General features: G+C 39.5%; 1 protein-coding gene across 1 annotated transcript; it reads left to right on the top strand.

Annotated features, from left to right (window-relative positions):
* Window positions 1–1,572: 1,572 nt before the first annotated feature.
* On the top strand, window positions 1,573–6,354 carry LOC117824461 (E3 ubiquitin-protein ligase rnf146-like). The gene is made up of 2 exons (XM_034699947.1): window positions 1,573–1,810; window positions 4,263–6,354. The coding sequence occupies exon 2, from the start codon at window positions 4,264–4,266 to the stop codon at window positions 5,308–5,310; it is 1,047 nt and encodes a 348-aa protein (XP_034555838.1). The 5' UTR covers window positions 1,573–1,810; window position 4,263; the 3' UTR covers window positions 5,311–6,354.
* The last annotated feature ends 11,604 nt before the right edge of the window (window positions 6,355–17,958 follow it).

Below are 17,958 nucleotides of genomic sequence, written 5' to 3'. Positions count from 1 at the left end.
ATTATTATTATTATTATAATAATAATAATAATAATAATAATAAGTATTATAAGTATTATTATCTGCACCATCCTCACAGGTAAGAATATCTGTTTTCAAGGTGTGCCAGTCGGTCCAACAACTACTTATTTAATCGCATGAAAGGCAAAGTCTGGTGTTTAAATAAAAAAAAAAAAAGGCAAGAATCTATTAATTAGCATAAAGATTTCAAGATGACCCCTATTACTTGCTTAAATAAAGATATAGATATAGTTAATTACGCAGTTAATATTACATTTTGTAGCTATGCAGCAGAACTTGTAAGTGTTTTGTTTGTTTGGGTGTTTAAGCCATGGACTTATTATTGTGGTGGCCCTGAAGGACAAAACAAATTTACAAAAGATGAAACCCTTTTACAAAGTTGGAGACAAATTTACATTTTGGAAAAAATGTTTACATTTTATAAAAAATTACATCAGCAAAACACTTTTACCAAAGCCAAAACAAATTTACATTTAAGAAAACACATTTACAAAATCAAAAAACACTTTTACAAGCAGTGAGACAATTTTACAAATGATGGAGCACTTGTACCATTTCTGAAAGAAATTTACATTCATTTTTAACAGCAAAGGGAATGTACAAAACACCGGAAGTGATCCGGTACCCAAACGGAGTACCGGTACCATGGCTGATTTAATGGTCCATTTGCATTTTCACTGTATGGGCCGTGTGCACTTAGAATTGCATGGCTTAATCTTTGAGACAAGCATATGCTGCTGGCAGGATCAACTAGGTAAGCACCCAAGTTGGTTCCTACACTTTGTGTAACATCGCTCCATAAGTTTTCTCTCCATCCAAACAAACTAAATGACCCCTCACTCGATAACTCCTGGATCACTTCCGGTATTTGGTACATTCCCTTTCCTTAAAAATGAATGTAAATTTGTTTCAGAAATGTTAAAAGTGTTCCCTCGTTTGTAAAATTGTCTCACCGCTTGTAAAAGTGTTTTTTGATTTTGCAAATTTGTTTTCTTGAATGTAAATTTGTTTTGTTCTTGGTGCAACTCACCACTGCACCACTGCACTTTATCATATTATTTTAGCCTGTACATATTAGTCAAGCCTATTTGTTGTTTCTTTGTATTTATAGCTAAGGTTATTGTTATTATATTTTTATTTTATTTTTTATTGTAGTTCTTATTCTTATTCCTATTCTTATGCCTTGTACAAAGAGAGCACAGTTTACTAAAGTCAAATTCCTTGTGTGTTCAAGCATACTTGGCGAATAAAGCTGATTCTGATTCTGATTCTGAAAAGTGTAATGTTAATGTCATTTAGTTTTATAAAATGTAAAATATGTTTTCCAAAATGTAACTTTGTCTCCAGCTTTGTTAAAGTGTTTCATCTTTTGTAAATTAGATTTGTCCTTCAGTGCCACCGTATATTATGGTATATATTATGGTATATATTATATTATATATTATAGATACAAATAAGTGGGACATTTTTTGTTTTCAAAGTGATTGTGTCATCCCCAGCAAAGGGTCATGATCATAGACTGTATATGGTCATGATATAGTCTGATACATAAAACCATCATTACGTGGAGCCAAACCAAACGCACGTACGATCTACAAAACATGTGGATTGTCTGTGGAAACGTGAAGTCGATCTCGGAGCTGTAGTCCACTAGATATGCCCTGAGCCATGATCCACCGTCTCAATACCTGGCGTACTTAACTTCTCAACCTGATATAAATGCAGCTTTATATCCTCACCCTTCTACTCTTCTCCTGAGGACGCTTCTGGAGGCCTCCCGGTGTTTTAGGTGAGTACATCTATCAGAGACTGACAGCTAGCATGCTAACTTCATATGCTACAGCAGCTGTCAAGTTGACGTAACGTTAGTAAGGTGAATGTTAGATTGAGACTAGCGTGTTGTAGTCTAATTCAAAGCTTTGCACAGTGAAACAAAAGAAACTGGTGATTTCTTATCTCTACTAGAGTGGATATAAACTTCTGCGTTTTCACTTGAGGGGTAGCTAATCTTAGCCTAGCAGCAGGTGACTGCAGCTATGTTAGAAAAATGGCCCTTGATTCAACTCGCTGCACTAAGTTGGAAATTCATTGATCTCAGAAAATGCACATTAAAACAATCAACTTGTTAAGCATCTTTCTTTGTACATGATTTATCTGGTTTGTAGTTACACAGACTGTAATGTTAGACTCCGTGTTTATGGAGGCGTTCCCAAAATCATCAACACAGCCGGATGTAAAGTGCATGTTTGTATAGTCTGAATTTAAGTGTATACGTTTCAGCTCTGTAAGATCGTGTGTTGGATTGATTGATTGATTGATTGATAGATAGATAGATAGATAGATATTCTTTTATTCGTCCCACAACGGGGAACTCAAGCGGCAAACTCCGGTCTCAAACGATGAAGCCAATGCGGAAGTGATATAAACTGCAATACATCGAAAATCCGCTTGAGGCTGGCTGCAGAAACACCGGAAACCACATAGATATGAATGGGAAAAAGACGATCTTTGCAGCATTAATAAACATGTTTACAGCCTGGTTCAAAAAACGGCTTGGCCCTACAACGCTAATCTCTCTAATGGCATACACTGTACGGGGGGTGAATTTTTTTCTAACGTGACGGTTAAGAAGATATTAATATTATGAGTTTTGCCCAAATAAGGACATGACTGACGTGAATCCCGGTCGGGAACACACAGCCATTGGCTAAGAGACTCACACTACGTCACACTCTGCCTAGTTGAGTTCCGCATTACCAATGTGGCTGCTGCCGTCGATTTGCTTCAAAACAGCTCTCAGGAACAGATGGGTGACGTCACGGATACTACGTCCATATTTTTTACAGTCTATGGGGGAACTTTAAGTGTTACAGCAGTAGAGTAGACAGTGCAAAACAGTATAAAGTAAACAATAGCATATGTAGCAATTATTAAAAAGTAATTAGCAATTAAAAAATAAAGAAGTAAAAGTAAGCATATCTTATAGGGGAGAACGGGGTTGGTTGTCACACTTTTTACTGATGAGCAATCATCAAAACATCTTTCAATAGTCATTCCTACATTAAATTGAAGCTTAAGGTGCTTGAAATGTGTACCCCTCTCATTTTCCAACTCATTTTAACAAAGAGGCAATTAACTATCAAAGACAGTCCCATCACGGGGATGGTTGTCACACACTATGGGGATGGTTGTCACACATTATGGGGTTGGTTGTCACAATGGTATTTTAATGAGAAAAATCTTTTTAAAAAGTTAAGAAGGCAGAACTAAACTTGAAAGTTTAATTGCACTGACAAGTGATAGGCCTACATAACTTAATGCATTTTAACATAAAATGAGCAAGGAACATGAACAGGAAACACATCTTTAGGCCAGCCTTTATAACAACATAAAGAACAAAACAAATAGGCCTAACAATAATGGCCTACTCAACTAGGCTACATGCAGTCACTGTATGAGTTACAGTGATGGCAAATGTAGGGTCTGCGCACTCCAACTCATTTCACCATGCATGATTTTGCCAACATAGGGGTTGGTTGTTACATGTGACAACCAACCCCAACTGGATTTTTTTGCTAGCATCAAGGCTAACAACCATCTAACAACTAGTTAGCTAGCTAATACAAATCTAAACTATAGCTTTCCCCTTACACCTATTAAGGGTAACACTTTTTTTGTTATAAACCCATCGTTTAAAAGCCTAGCAGAAAAATACTGAGGAGCTGAATATTTACAATTTGAATGAAATGAAAAACACAAAAAGTCCTCTCACCTCAAGTTCAGCTGTCTTACTCCAGAGAAGATTACGTAGATGAGCTCTGATCCTAATTCTGGAAATGTCCATACCCCAATTGGAGAGACAGCGCCCTCTGGTGGCGAGATGTAACGAGTGTGCCAACCAACCTGTGTAACAACCAACCCTGTTCTCCCCTATACACAACTAAATAAGTGAATTTACAAATAATTACAAAACCTGTGATGCAGTGAGAAATGTGCAGACTTGTAGCATAGGTATAAAACAATGTACAGTACAGAACTGAGAAGATGAGTAGAAAAAACGTATTGCACATGTAGGAAGAGAGGGATCAGTAATTATTGCACGTAAATAAATATATGGGGTAGATATTGCACGAGTCCTTTTTGATGAGGTTATTAATGTTGATTATAGAGTCTGACCACTGCAGGAAGAACAGACCAGCTGGTCATACCAGTTCTAACATTGCGTTTGTATTTCACTGTAGAATGGCTGGCCGTGGAGAAGTGGACTGCCCAGTGAATGCCCTTGCTCCAGTCAAGATGATGGAGGAAGTAGGAGATACTTGTGCCCCAGACCCCTCAAGTTCTCCCCCCACCCCTGAGTGTTCCATCTGCCTGCAGAGCTGCATCCACCCTGTGCGTCTCCCCTGCTGCCATGTATTCTGTTTCCTCTGTGTTAAAGGGGCCTCCTGGCACAGCAAGCGCTGTGCTCTGTGCCGGCAAGAAATCCCAGAGGACTTCCTGGAGCGTCCTGTCCTCCTCTCACCTGAAGAACTGAAAGCAGCAGCTGCAGGGGTGAGCCGAGGATTGGGGACAAGCAGCGGGCCTCGTGGAGACTTTGCGTGGTACTATGAGGGACGCAACGGCTGGTGGCAGTATGATGAGAGGACCAGCCGTGAGCTGGAGGAGGCCTTCTCAAAGGGCAAGAAGAGTACAGAGATGCTAATCGCAGGGTTTCTTTACGTGGCTGACCTGGAGAACATGGTGCAATATCGGCGGAATGAGCATGGACGCAGACGCAAGATTAAACGGGACGTCTTAGATATCCCAAAGAAGGGAGTTGCTGGACTCAGGCTAGACCCTGAACCAACCCCTAACCTTGCTTTACCTGTCGCCTCCTCAGTTGCAACAGAACGTGTCAGCTCAGCAGATGGATCAGACACAGCAGGCCCATCACACTCTTCAACTTTTGGGATTCTAGTGTCTCTACCTCCTGTTAGACCTCCAACACTCCTGGGGCGCCATCCCACCAGTCCTCGGTGTGTCTCCCCCTTAACCCTGGAAGAGTGTCTCTCCCAGCTCCTACTGGCCCAATCAGAGGGAGAAGAGGTTGATGGAGATGATGAGACATATGAGTACGCATCCGGCAGCAGTGACAGTGAGGAGGAGAGGGAGAGTGAGAGGAGAAGAGGACAAAGACCTCTAAGAGACAGCCAGCCCACCAGGATGCCTCCAAGAGGTGGGGATTCCAGCTCTGCACTCAGTCTTCGTTCACGTAGTCCTGATGGACAGTGCACTGTGACAGAAGTGTGACGGCAGACTGGATAGTGATTTCTCCTCAACCAGTTTGGCAAAAAAAAGTTTAAAAACAAGTATGCATATGGAAAAATGTGATCATGTGCCAAATATGATCCTAAAATGCTTTTCCTTGTTTTCATATAAATATAGGTTTATTACATTATCTCCATCCAGTTTTTGTGTAATCACGGGTTAGTCTGGGATCATGTTAAACAGTTTTTCCAAATGAGTGAATCCTTAAAAGAGTTTGAATATTGAAGTCATTTAATTTGGAGTCTTTGGGTGTAGCTTCGCATTATACGCAGGATATTCATACAGTGGTGGTTGTGATCTCAGAAAAAATTGTATAAAGTAATAAAGCAAAAGACAGTCTTGTTTTCTTCTAGTTTAAAACTGCCATCCATCCTTTAGAGTGTTCTGTGACCCAGCAATACAAATGTCTTTTTCAAACGTATTCTTCTCTATTCAGTTATCTTCTGACCTCCAGCGTAACATGAATGGTAGTTGTGGTTATTTTGAATGAAAGTGTAAAAATGAAGCCTTTGTGTGTGGCACCTCTCGTTCCAGAGAGTTAATCCTGCAGTTTGATTTTAAGTTGAGCTTTAATCAAGACATAATCAGCAACTTTTAAAACTAGACTGTGTGTGCACGTGTTAAAATATGTGTGAGGGTGTAGAGAGTCCTTCTGTTCTAATGTGAATGCCTTGATTTAAATTATAGTGTGTGTTTGTGTTGTTGTTAATAACATAAGGTGCTGAAAAGCTACTGGCAGAACCACTGGAAAGTTTAAGGCTATATGTGTAGAGAGGCTCATTTGGATTTCTATTTCTTGCTGTTGTATTCTCGATAGAGCTTTTATCAGAGCACTGGCATTGACATGTACTTGGATGAGCTCCAGCTGTCCTTACAAGATCTTTTTTTCATCTTCTTTCATTTTAACTTGCAACTTTCTTACTGTTTGATTGTCAATCTCAACAATACTTTAACTGTCTGTGTGTTTTGTAGCTTTTGTGGTGTTCTGTCAAGTCATTAAATGTGTCTAGCCAAAATGTCAAACTACATTATGGCTGATTACTCTTCTTTTAAATGGACATTTGAAAACAGAAGTGGCACTCATCCACAGGCCTGTTTTCAGTGTGTGTCCCAATTTTAACTCTGTGTGCCCTAAGAGTCCACAGGGTAGAGCTGTTGCACAATTTTGTTTTTGTTTCATATACAACCTGTTGTTGTCGAATCATACGCTGTGTTTTCCAGAAAAACTTTATGCTGACTAGGGATCCAAATATCTGACATCGAGTGATCTAGACCAGGGGTTCCCAAACTTTTCAGCCCGCGACCCTCAAAATATTGGTGCCAAAGACTTGTGACCCCCCCCCCCCCCCCCCCCCCCCCCCCCCCCCCGCTGTCCCTCAGTGTGATTTAATGTGGCTTCATTTAGCTGGTCTGCAGAAAATTAGCCTACCTATATGTTTCCTGTGACTTTATGAATTAACTTACTGCTACTGATGCCTCTGATAACTCACTGTTCACTAACCCTAAACTTAGGAGTCATCTGGCAAAAAGAAAGGCAGAAAACTCATTACACTTTCTATTTTCAAGGTTTTATTTCAAGGTTAGCTACTATTTCTGTTGATAGTTTTTACTATGCCGGGTAAAATTTACTATTTTTAGATAACTTTTGTCATTCCAACATTTTTTATTGCATTTTTTCAGTATTTCTTTGTCCACCAAGTGTTAACAAATTATATATAAGTAATACAAAACCAACAAAGATAAGAGAAAAATAAATAAATAAATAATAATTATAAATAAATAATAATAATAAACAGTACAAAGAAAAAGGAAGATAAACATGAAGAAACAGGGGGTCCCGACCCACACATTGGGAACCCCTGGTCTAGACCTCCTATGTTCATAAAAGCGTCTTGAGATAATGTTTGTTGTGATTTGGCGCTATACAAATAAAGATTAATTGATTGATTGATTGATTGATTGATCAACAAGGAGGCAAAATAGCATATTTCTTAAAATGGTTAACTATCCGTTTCTGACTTAGCTGCTATACAACCTTTTTATTTTCATACTTAGATGGTTCAAAGAAGAGAGAACTAAATTTTTAGCTCTGTCACACCATAAATTAAAAAAGGGCTGTTCTATAAGAAATAATTGAAATTTTTAAAACCCAAGTTAAACTTAATTATTTCAGGAATGCATTTGATTATCCAAAGTAACATGTGTTTGTATTCTTAAAACCGGCTATTTTTGCTAAATTATCACTCTACATGTATCTGTGATTATTTTTACAGCCTTGTAGTTTTCTTGTCCTACTTTGTCTTTATGGGCTATATAAGAGACTCATAATCTGCTGCAGTCAATGGTGCTGACTAGTTTCTGGGCTTTTGGCTGTCCAAGTTTGTATTAGCCATGTTTGGGGGTGGGCTTGTGCCAAAACCAAGATGTCTGTCATGCGTCGACTGAAGTATTTGCCAGCGAAAGTGAACCCCTGGTTTCAGTGCAAGCAGTGTGAGTGTGACTTGAATTATAAACACAGCAAAATGAGCCAGATTTGGGCTGCTGCCTTTTCATAACTTCCACTATCAAATCAAATCAACTTTATTTATGTAGCACTTTACACACAACACAGTAGATCCAAAGTGCTTTACAACAGAAAATGAAGAAAACAAAGAGAAAATGGAATAAAAAACACACAAACATAGAAAGAGAGAGGGAAAGAAGAGTGGTAAGAGAGCAATATAATTAAAAATGAAATTAACAGTAATAATAACAACAGTAATGACAAGAAATACAATTAACAGTGCAGTGAGTATCTGAGCCAGTGTGGTTAGGGGCAGTTAAATCCTAATGAACAAAAGTGCGTTTTGAATCCACTTTTAAAAGTCTCGACAGACGGGGAGAATCGGATGGAGGGGGGAAGAGAATTCCACAGTTTTGGGCCACAGGTGAAGAAGGCTCTGTCCCCATATCTCTTTGTCCTTGATGTTCGGACAGACAGGAAGTTTTCGTGTGATGATCTGAGTGCTCTGACAGAGTGATACGGAGACAGGAGTTCTGAGATGTAAGTGGGGGCCAAACCATGAAGTACTTTATATACGAACAGAGGGATTTTAAAATGAATTCTGTAGCTGACCGGAAGTCTGTGTAGGGAGGCAAGAATTAGGGTTATGTGGTCTCTCTTTTTTGACCTTGTCAGGATCCTGGCTGCTGCATTTTGGCTGATTTAAAGGCGGGATAATGAGGATTGAGTGATGCCAAAGTACAAGGAGTTGCAGTAATCGATGCGTGACGATATGAAGGCGTGGATTAATTTTTCCAGGTCTGAGGTGCTTAAGATTGATTTGAGTTTGGAGATGGTGTGGAGCTGCATGAAACTTATTTGTACTACCTGATTTATCTGTTTGTCAAACTTTAGTCCTGAATCGAGTATGACTCCAAGGTTTTCTGCGTGAGGTTTTATGGAGGGGGCCAGTGAGTCAAGATGGGTCCTGATAAAATTACTTCTGTTTTATTGTCATTGAGTTGTAAGAAATTAACTATGACTGTGTACTCGGTAACTTCAATGATGAGGCTGCTAAAATGTTTATTAGCGAGGGATGCGTTTCTTCCTAGGATCACTTTGATTACTGGGTGGTTGTGGTTTAGAGGTTGAGCATGTTACCTTTCAATTGGAAGATTGCACTATGTTGTCTACCTTGTTGAGAACACAAAGCTCAGCAACAGGACTTGTCATGTTCTTTAAAGAGATACATCAATAATAAAGTATTTATTGTGTAGGGCATCACCCAATCTGGAATGCAATGAGACACTGACAGATTTATATGACATGGAAAGAGACTGTATTTAGATTGAACATGTATAGAGGTAGGGGATATATAGTGGGGACATAAGACAGGTGGTGCCGATGTGAAGGACAGTAGGAGAAGAAGAAAAGAAAACATGATGTCCATATAGGAGTGATTACATTGTTACTGTGTTAAAAAAAAAAAGAGCTGAGTTTTTGTCTCTAGGCATATGTGATAAAGTCAGTGACTGCTGCTGGTCTGGGCATGCAGACATACATACCCAGTCTGACACCGAGACATTCAGACAGACAGACAGAAAGGAGACAACATTTCTACATGTTTTCAAACACATAGCTGCCCTTTAACTCTCTCGAACATACGTGCTATCATATCCTGGTCAAATGCCTGCAGCAGCCTCCCTCTTCACACCACAGAAAATACACACAGTCTCCAATCCAGCTACAAATAGTCCCGTCATACCCATATCTTTCGCCACCCAGAGGCCCACACTAGAGCATTGTTGTTTTGTGGATTATTTATGACCTTGTTTTTGTTGAATGGTAGTCCCCTGGTCCATTTTATGTATGGAGTCTTATGAAACAAACATTTACAAATATCCAAGGATGTTACAACATTGTAAATGTGTAACATTTCAAACGTGTTTCAAATGAATAGTTTGGTTTAACAAACTTTTATCACGTGTGTGTTTCATTTATGAACAGTATTTTATCAGTATTTCCCATTGTAATGCTTAGATTCACAGACAGGGTATCTCACTCCTGCAGGAGCCAGGAATGACTTCACTCCTACTGCAACCATCATCGACCTAACACCATTAGAGCCTATCAGGTGACACGCCTCACTAAGCCCGGTGCTACTGAACCATTTATAACAGCAAGGCATCACGTCATTACTATGATGACTTCCAAAATCATAAAGTTTCAATTATGGGTATGCTCCATTTCTAATTACAGAGCCATATGATCTCAGTCTGTTTTTGGCTTACTTTCTACTGATTCTGCTTTCTAAAAAAGACTGTGGTCTATGGAAAGGCAAAAGAGTTCACTTCTATAACACACTCCTGGTGAGAGGTCTAAATCATATTTCAAGCCCTGACATATATTCTGCACCAAACTGAGAACAAGATGGACATGTAATGTCAGACTTCTTTTTCAATTAGTAATACAGACAGACAGACAGACAGACAGCCTCTTGATGAGCTGCAAAATCAAACACAACCTTATTGTAATTAAATTATTGTGTTGAGTAGCATTATATATATTTGTAGACATTATGATAATATATAATGTATATTTATGGTTCAAAACAACTCTGACTGGCATTAGCCTTGCCAAGTGGCTTGTGATGCTGGTATGTTAGCCTACTGCTTTTAAAGAGGTTAAAATGTCCAAACTCTGATCAACTTTTTTTGCTAGAACTGTACCAAAATGTGTCCAATATTTGGTTTATGGCCAAGATAATTGCAATCAAGAATCAGCAATACTCTAATAAATAGGTTGGCAACATGGTAAACAGCTGGGAGTGACAGCATGGGCCTTTAAAATCATGTTCACCTCACTCAAATACTCACCACACAAAGGTTTTCACCACTGCTGAATAACGTGCATTAACTAATAACATAAGAATCGGAAGTCATGCCAGCAGCTCTGCGTAGCTGCATAATGTTAGGTCAGTACAAATGTTTAGTCAATGCTAATCCCCAAACTAAGATGACTACTGTTAATATGACTAACTTTGAAAGGGCCTGTATGATATAATGATCAAACATCAGCAATACTTTTGGTATTGTTTAGTATTAATTAGAAAATGCTTGTTAGGGAACAAGCTATAAGATGAAAACAAATGTGACTATCTGTTACTTGACACAAACATGTTGAATTAATGATGTACTTAGTACTGAGCTAGCATTAGTATAGCCTCACAGAGCTAATAGCAGGGCTGAAGACAATAACTCATGTTTCAATACAGTGTAGTCTATAGTATGTGCACAACCTCAATTCCATAAGAGTCTGGATGCTGTGTAAGATGTTGATAAAAACAGAATTGGATGGTTTGCAAATCATTTAAAGCTTATATTTAATTAAAAATAATGCAAAGACAGTTAAAACTGAAAAATGTTGTTTTATGAAAAATATTCACATTTTATATTTCATGCCAGAAACATGTTTAAAAAAAGTTGGGACTGGGGCATGTTTACCATTGTGTTGCATTATCTTCTTTTCACAACACTGTCAATGTTTGGAAATGAAACAGAGCAGTACCTGGAGCTTTGAAAGAAAAAAGTCCCATTCTTCCCTGATATAGGATTTCAGTTTGGGGTCTCCTTATATGTATTCTTTGTGTCATGATTGCGCCAAATCTTTTCAGTATTTGTCAAGTCAGGACTGCAGACAGGCAAGTTTAGCACCTGGACTTTTCTACTGCAGAGCCAGGTTGTTGTATTATGTTGTGCGGAATGGGTCTTGCTAATGTATGCAGGGTCTTCCCTGAAAAAGGCATTGTCTGGATGGCAGCATATGCTGCTCCAAAACCTGTATATGAAGAGTTAATTTTCAAAAACAGTTAACTCACTTTTTGAAAAATTAAAAATAAGACATATTTTTTCTAATACTAGCTTTTGGTATGATCAATCAACTGAGGTTGGGTGGCTTTGACTAAGTCAAAATGACTTTACCAATCAAAGAAATCTTGAAAATGTAACTTTATTAGGAATCTATATCAAAAAGAAATATGTTTTTTGAAAATGTATAAAAACGGAGTTATCTGTTTTTGCAAATGAACTATATTATTCAGCATTAACAGTGCCTTCCTAGATGTGTACATTACCCATGTCATGAGCTCTTATGCATCCCCATACCACCATGGGTGTTGGCTTTGAAGTCTGAGCTGTTAAAAAGAATGGTGGTCCCTCTCCTCTTTGAAGCAGTGGATTCAAAGCCCAAGATTGCCAAGAAGAATGTCAAATTTGTCAGACCACAGGATCGTTATCCACTTCATTTCAGTCCATTTTGAATTGGCTCAGGCCTGGAGAAGCCACCAACATTTCTGGATCATGTCTATATATAGATTCCTCATTGTGAATTGCATTATTGTCAAGCCAACAAGAGTTTGTGGATTCTAGTCCTTTACAACTCTGAGGTTAAACGTACCTTTTAGCCATAGTTGTCTTACCTACTTTGATACAGACTGTAATATCTGAACATTTGTATGCATACAATTGGGTCAAAATGTGTCACCAATAATTTGGTTATGATCGAATATCAGTGGAAATTACTAAGAGGAGAAAGCAACAATCTTTTTGCTATCATAGTATACATGTTGAAGACTCTGCCTGCTAAATTTAACATTGTTAATATTATTATATTGTATAAGGGAATAAGCTGTAATTTAGCTCATTTAAATCCAGTCTCAAATAGCTGCTAGCATAGCTGAAGACTCCTCTGTGTTCTGTAATGCACTTTATTTCTAAATCGTGTGTGCGGGCAACAGGCCAGACACCTGACCATGTAGTTGCTCCCAGCTGACCACTCCATTGAAACCAAATTAAGATTGGTCATTTGTCACATGACAAGTAGACCACCATGGTCACCTCCGCCTGGGCAACACCTGCTGATCCCCCGAGAGCACGCCGCTCTTGTTTTGAAAGGCGAGCCTCACGGGTTATCTTTCAAAGTGGGGACATTTGGGCCTCATTCTATTTTAATGGAGAGGTCTGAAATTCTCGAGGGCCTTTTAGGATCCACCCGGCTGTCCTTGATGGTCCCACCTCTTGTACTGCCACACTCATCATCCGGCATTTGAGATGGCTGTTTCAATGGACAGACCCAGGCACACTGACAGTTAGGACATGTGGACGAAGATAAAGCAGGCAGGATCGTGACATGAGCTGCGGCTCAACAGATGGGACGTTTTGTACTCTGCAGATAAAGTGGGTGAAAAATGGACGTGTAGAGTGGTTGGATTTAAGAGTACACCTACTGTCTAACTGGGTTGACCCCTAAATTCATAATTCAAGCCGTCAACAGTCCCAGTAGAAATCTATCTTGTACATGTTATTGATACAGCTGCTTAAGAGAGCTGGGCCCTGCAATTGTTGCTGCTGTGCAAACTTGACCTCATTTAATACCTCAAAATTCTTGGCTGTTATCTAATAGAGAAAGCTTCTTCTGTTTCAGGTGTACTAAATTGTTCTTTAGTGTAAGGTTGGCATCAATATTTTTCTTTGAACGTGAAATAGAACAACCAAACATTATGACAAAGCTGTAAACAGGCGCACATCTTTCCCAGCTTGTTTACCCAACTGTGCACCCACTGGTCTAGTGCAGGTAGATGCCAATGTGAGAGCATCCGTTTAAATGCTGAAGAAAAATGCAAACACTGTAGAACTAGAAAGTACACTAGCATGCATGTTGTTCAAGACATGTAAACGTGCCTGGTCTATTAAGTTTTAACAAGAGAAAATATTCAATATAATGTTAAGAGAAGGACTGGAGAACCCTGTAAAACAGCTCAGTTTCAGGTCATCTTCTTTCCTTCATGTTTAACCTCTAAAACAGGGGGGGTCCTGTCACTCTCCAGTTCACATTTTTGTGAGACATAGTCACATATGAGAGGCAGTTAACCAGCTATTTTGAGTCCATGGCAGTAGCGACTGACGCATGCTGGGGATTTCAGTGTAGACCCCAAGCACAGCTCCAATGAATGAAAGGCTTGTCAGGAGAGAGATGCAGTGTATGGGGAACAGGACAGGGGACAGGTGGATGTGGGTGAGAAGAGGTAGGAAGGGGTGTGATATTCACACATGCCCTCGACAACCAAAGAGCCATTATGTCAGACACCAGGAACTTATTCTGTCAGATGTAATGCTCATAATCACGCATCCATAGAGCACATCTTGAGCCTGTCTACATGAATAGAAGCTCAGAAGTCTGCCTAGTGACTATACCGTAGATGGTCTTTGACTTTGAACTTTAAACTACGCACTATAAAGACCCTGCTATCATTAATATATTTATCATATATGGATATGTATATTTTTATATGGGGTTACACATGAAACTTGTTTCTTGAATATTACCATTCTACAGCAATGCAGTTTGCAGACTATCATTAAACAGGTCTTTGTGATGTTTTATGAAATTGTTAATTGTGTGTAATTTTTAATGAAATTGTTAAGTTACGTACACCTGGGGAAACATCTCTCAACTAATCAGGTTAATTTGCAAAAGGTCAGTTACATGACTGGGTGTAGAAAAGTAATTCCAAAGAGGCTGAGTCTCCCCAAAGAAAAGATGGTAAGAGGTTCACCACTGTCCAATCCAATCCACTTTATTTATATAGCACAGTTTGGGGGCCACTGCTGAGAAGGCATGGCCACCCCTGGTTTTCAGCCTGGTCTTAGGGACCACAAGCAGTTGCTGTCCTGTAGAACTCAAAGACTTCGTGGGAGTGTAGTTTTGCAGGAGGTCAGTACGTTTACATGCACAGAAAAATCCAGGTACAGTTATAGCACGATTAGGAAAATTGAGTGGATTTCTGTGTCTCAGCAAACAAGCCCCAGGCAAGTGACAAAAGTATGCCCCCTTCCGCTACGGTGTGGTGGCGCTATGCCATCTTTTAAGTGAAGGCTATAAGGCTTTACCTTTTACGTCACATACCAAAACAATCAACAAAAAAGTTAGCAAGAGGCTAACTGGTTGTATGTTGAATGGGGAGAATATAGATAACTTTACAGTTCTGTACCCTTTTTATGTAAGGTACAATAGCTTTGTCTTGCTTAATTCCATTCTTCTTATGTTGAGGTTTTTGTTTACTTCCCAGCTTCTGTGTACACATTCAGGCTTTTTTACTTCAAATCCCAGCATGCAAACTGTGGAGCTTGCACAGAACGCCTAGGTCAGCATCCTGATTGGCAGATTGAATTGTATACACGCAAGAGAAATTGTCCCTAACCTCATTATCTAGAAATGTTAGTCCTACTTTGAGAAATTCAACTTAGTGCAATTTCAGTCCCACAATTTTATATTAATGTTCCATGGCGTGAAATTGAAGATAATTTTGGGACGAAAACAACCTTAATGATATAAAATGACATAATTGGAAGCTAAATAGTGAACATTTGAGATAACAGTTTTATGTGCAACATTTCTACATGTTAAATCAGTCTTTTTATCTGTTTATTTTTTTTGTCACAGCCGAAACTTTTACACTTACCGTAGAAAACCAAAGGTGCAGCTATTAACAATAGCAAGGTCTCAGTTCCATAACATTTGCCCTCAAATACTTAGCTTTTTACTGGGGTAAAAACCCTACTTCCCATCCCAGCCAAAATCAGATTGTGCTTTCTAATACTTACAAAACAGGTAGTTGGACACATGCTAATTTACACTTCAAGGTATACTAGCATGCAGTTCTTGTACTTACAAACAATTAATACCAGCTATTGGGCAGTTATAATGGACATGGAAATTTGGATACAGTTTGATACTCTTATCCTTTCAATAGAGAGGTTTGAGTTAACTAAAGAACAACTATAGTGAACAGGCACATAAATACACATACAGTATACACACTATAGTCTATATAAAATCAATGACTGTACCACAGCCACCCAGAGTGAAGCCAAAACATCTAGAGCTTCCCCTGGAGACTGGCTGCGGTATAAGTAATAGAGACTTTCTCCTCCATTCTAACTGACAGGACATGGGTCTAACTAGAAAATTCAATTAAATGTCAAATTTTTGTCAAAAATGTTTTTTTTTGTCATTTTGTGCAGGTGTTCAAAGTCAAAGTCAAACTCTTCTTTATTGTCAAAAACCTGCAGTATGCACCAGACATACTGAGGATTTGATATTACGTCTGTGAAGGGGGCACTATGGGAAGAGGGGGCAAAACAGGGAGAGAGTTCAGCATCCTGACTGCCTGGTGGATAAAACTGTCCCTCAGTCTGCTGGTTCTGGCCCGGAGACTGCGTAGTCTCCTTCCTGATGGCAACAGGCTGAGGAGGCTGTTAGACGGGTGGGAGGGGTCGCCTGCTATGCGCAGGGCTTTTCGGGTGAAATGTAGTTATTTGTCATTTGATGCTAAAAACACAGTTACACCATCCAGATCACTTTTGCACATGATTGGCTGCATCAGCACAATATGACAGCACCCACTGGGACATCATTCACTTCAGTGATTCATACATACAAACAAACTCATTTATTTCAAAGCTATGAAGGTAGCTGTTATAAATATGGCTCCATAGAAGTATGTACATATGATTGTATATCTTTATTACTGTTTGAGCGTTTGGGCTGGACTACCCCACATTGCACCACAAAAGCACATAGTAAAACTTGTGCGATGCTGTAGGAATACTCCAGGATTCCTTATTTCCTCTGCCATCAGAGTGGGTGTGATAACTTGGTTGTGCCTACGCCAGGGGAGCCATGGTTACAGTTCAGCTGTCTGCTCTAATGTTCCCTTTCTTCTCTATTTGTCATCTGTCTGTCTCTGCTATCACGAATAGCCATGTGCGGAAGAGAACATGCTGTGCCAAGCTGTGCCATGCTGTGTCTGACTCCAGTGTACTCAGTCAGGGGGGGAAAAAAAGAGTGGGGTTGCAACTGGAGAAGAAACATACACAGGAAAATAAATCTGTCATGTATGCTTTATTCTGTAAGTGATTTCATGCAAGCAGCAGCTTGTCAAGAGTTAGCAGGGGGCCTGATGAGGACACAGGAGTGATGGCCAACCAGACGCCTTGTTAAAATACCCTCATGTGGCCCAAGTAGGTGCCAACCTGTAAGACGGGCTCTCATTTACACACACATATTGACTGAAAGAAGAGACAGGAGGGGGAAAGATGGAGGGAGGTGGGGGCTAGAAAGAGGAAAGGTATTGTTTTGGAACCATTAAGACTGAGGATCAAAGTGTAAAAGAAATGATTTAAGGGGGGAAAGAGTAGGAAATATACTAATACTAATGGTTGCAAGTGATTGGAGAACAAAACCTAATGGGGGTAACTTAAATCCCCAATCTGTCAACGATTATTAGATATTACATGTGTGATGTCTTATTGGGCGGCAGAAATAGTAATAGGCAAGATGAAAGAAAGCTATGGAGACAGATAGAGGAATCAATGCTCTCCGCCTCTCTTTATTTATACCTCCAAAGACAGCAGGCTAAGATTTCTGGCACCAAAACACACGTCACGCTTGCTATTTCCGTCTGAGGTGCCACATTGCACCAAGAGGTTGGGTGACAGGACTGAGGCGTCATGGGGCCAAAAGACTTCCGTACACCCACCCAGCCTTTACATGACATTTCACACTTAGACTACCCCTTATGTGAAAAATGTTTCTTTGGTGAGAAAACTGAATGTTATGGTGTCTGTAAGGTTTGAATTTGAGGAACTGAGAGTGCCTTGTATTTGAAGAGCAGGTGAAAGGGGAGCCTGAGGTTGTTGATAAAGTCTCAAGAGGCAAGAAAAGTTATGTAGTCACTCCATTGCACACCAGGAACCTTAACTGCTCTTGAACCAACAGTGTGCAGTATAATTGTGCTCCAAAATACTCTAAATTTGAGCCCCCAAAATGCTGAGCTTGTTGAGAACTATCACGTTTTTTTTTACAATGCAGTTAATCCATGTATTTCTCTACCAGCTGATATGTTGAAGTGCTGTACAGTTAGCTCATTTGCAACAGCAACACCACTTGAGCTGCCATAGCACTGGCATGTAAGGAGCTGCTGGCGTCAGGTGTCCATTGGCTTGACATGCTGTAAATCATCAGAAATACGAGCCATCGTTAATGGAACAATGCAAAGCTGCAATATAGAGAGAGACAGAGTCATCATG

The sequence above is a fragment of the Notolabrus celidotus genome, chromosome 13 (assembly GCF_009762535.1).
Source record: "Notolabrus celidotus isolate fNotCel1 chromosome 13, fNotCel1.pri, whole genome shotgun sequence".
NCBI lineage: Eukaryota > Metazoa > Chordata > Actinopteri > Labriformes > Labridae > Notolabrus > Notolabrus celidotus.
This window is presented reverse-complemented; position numbering and strand designations above follow the sequence as displayed.

What these genes read in the sequence shown, in the direction of transcription:
- LOC117824461 (XM_034699947.1), top strand. Translation starts at nt 4,264, where the DNA reads ATGGCTGGCCGTGGAGAAGTGGACTGCCCAGTGAATGCCCTTGCTCCA.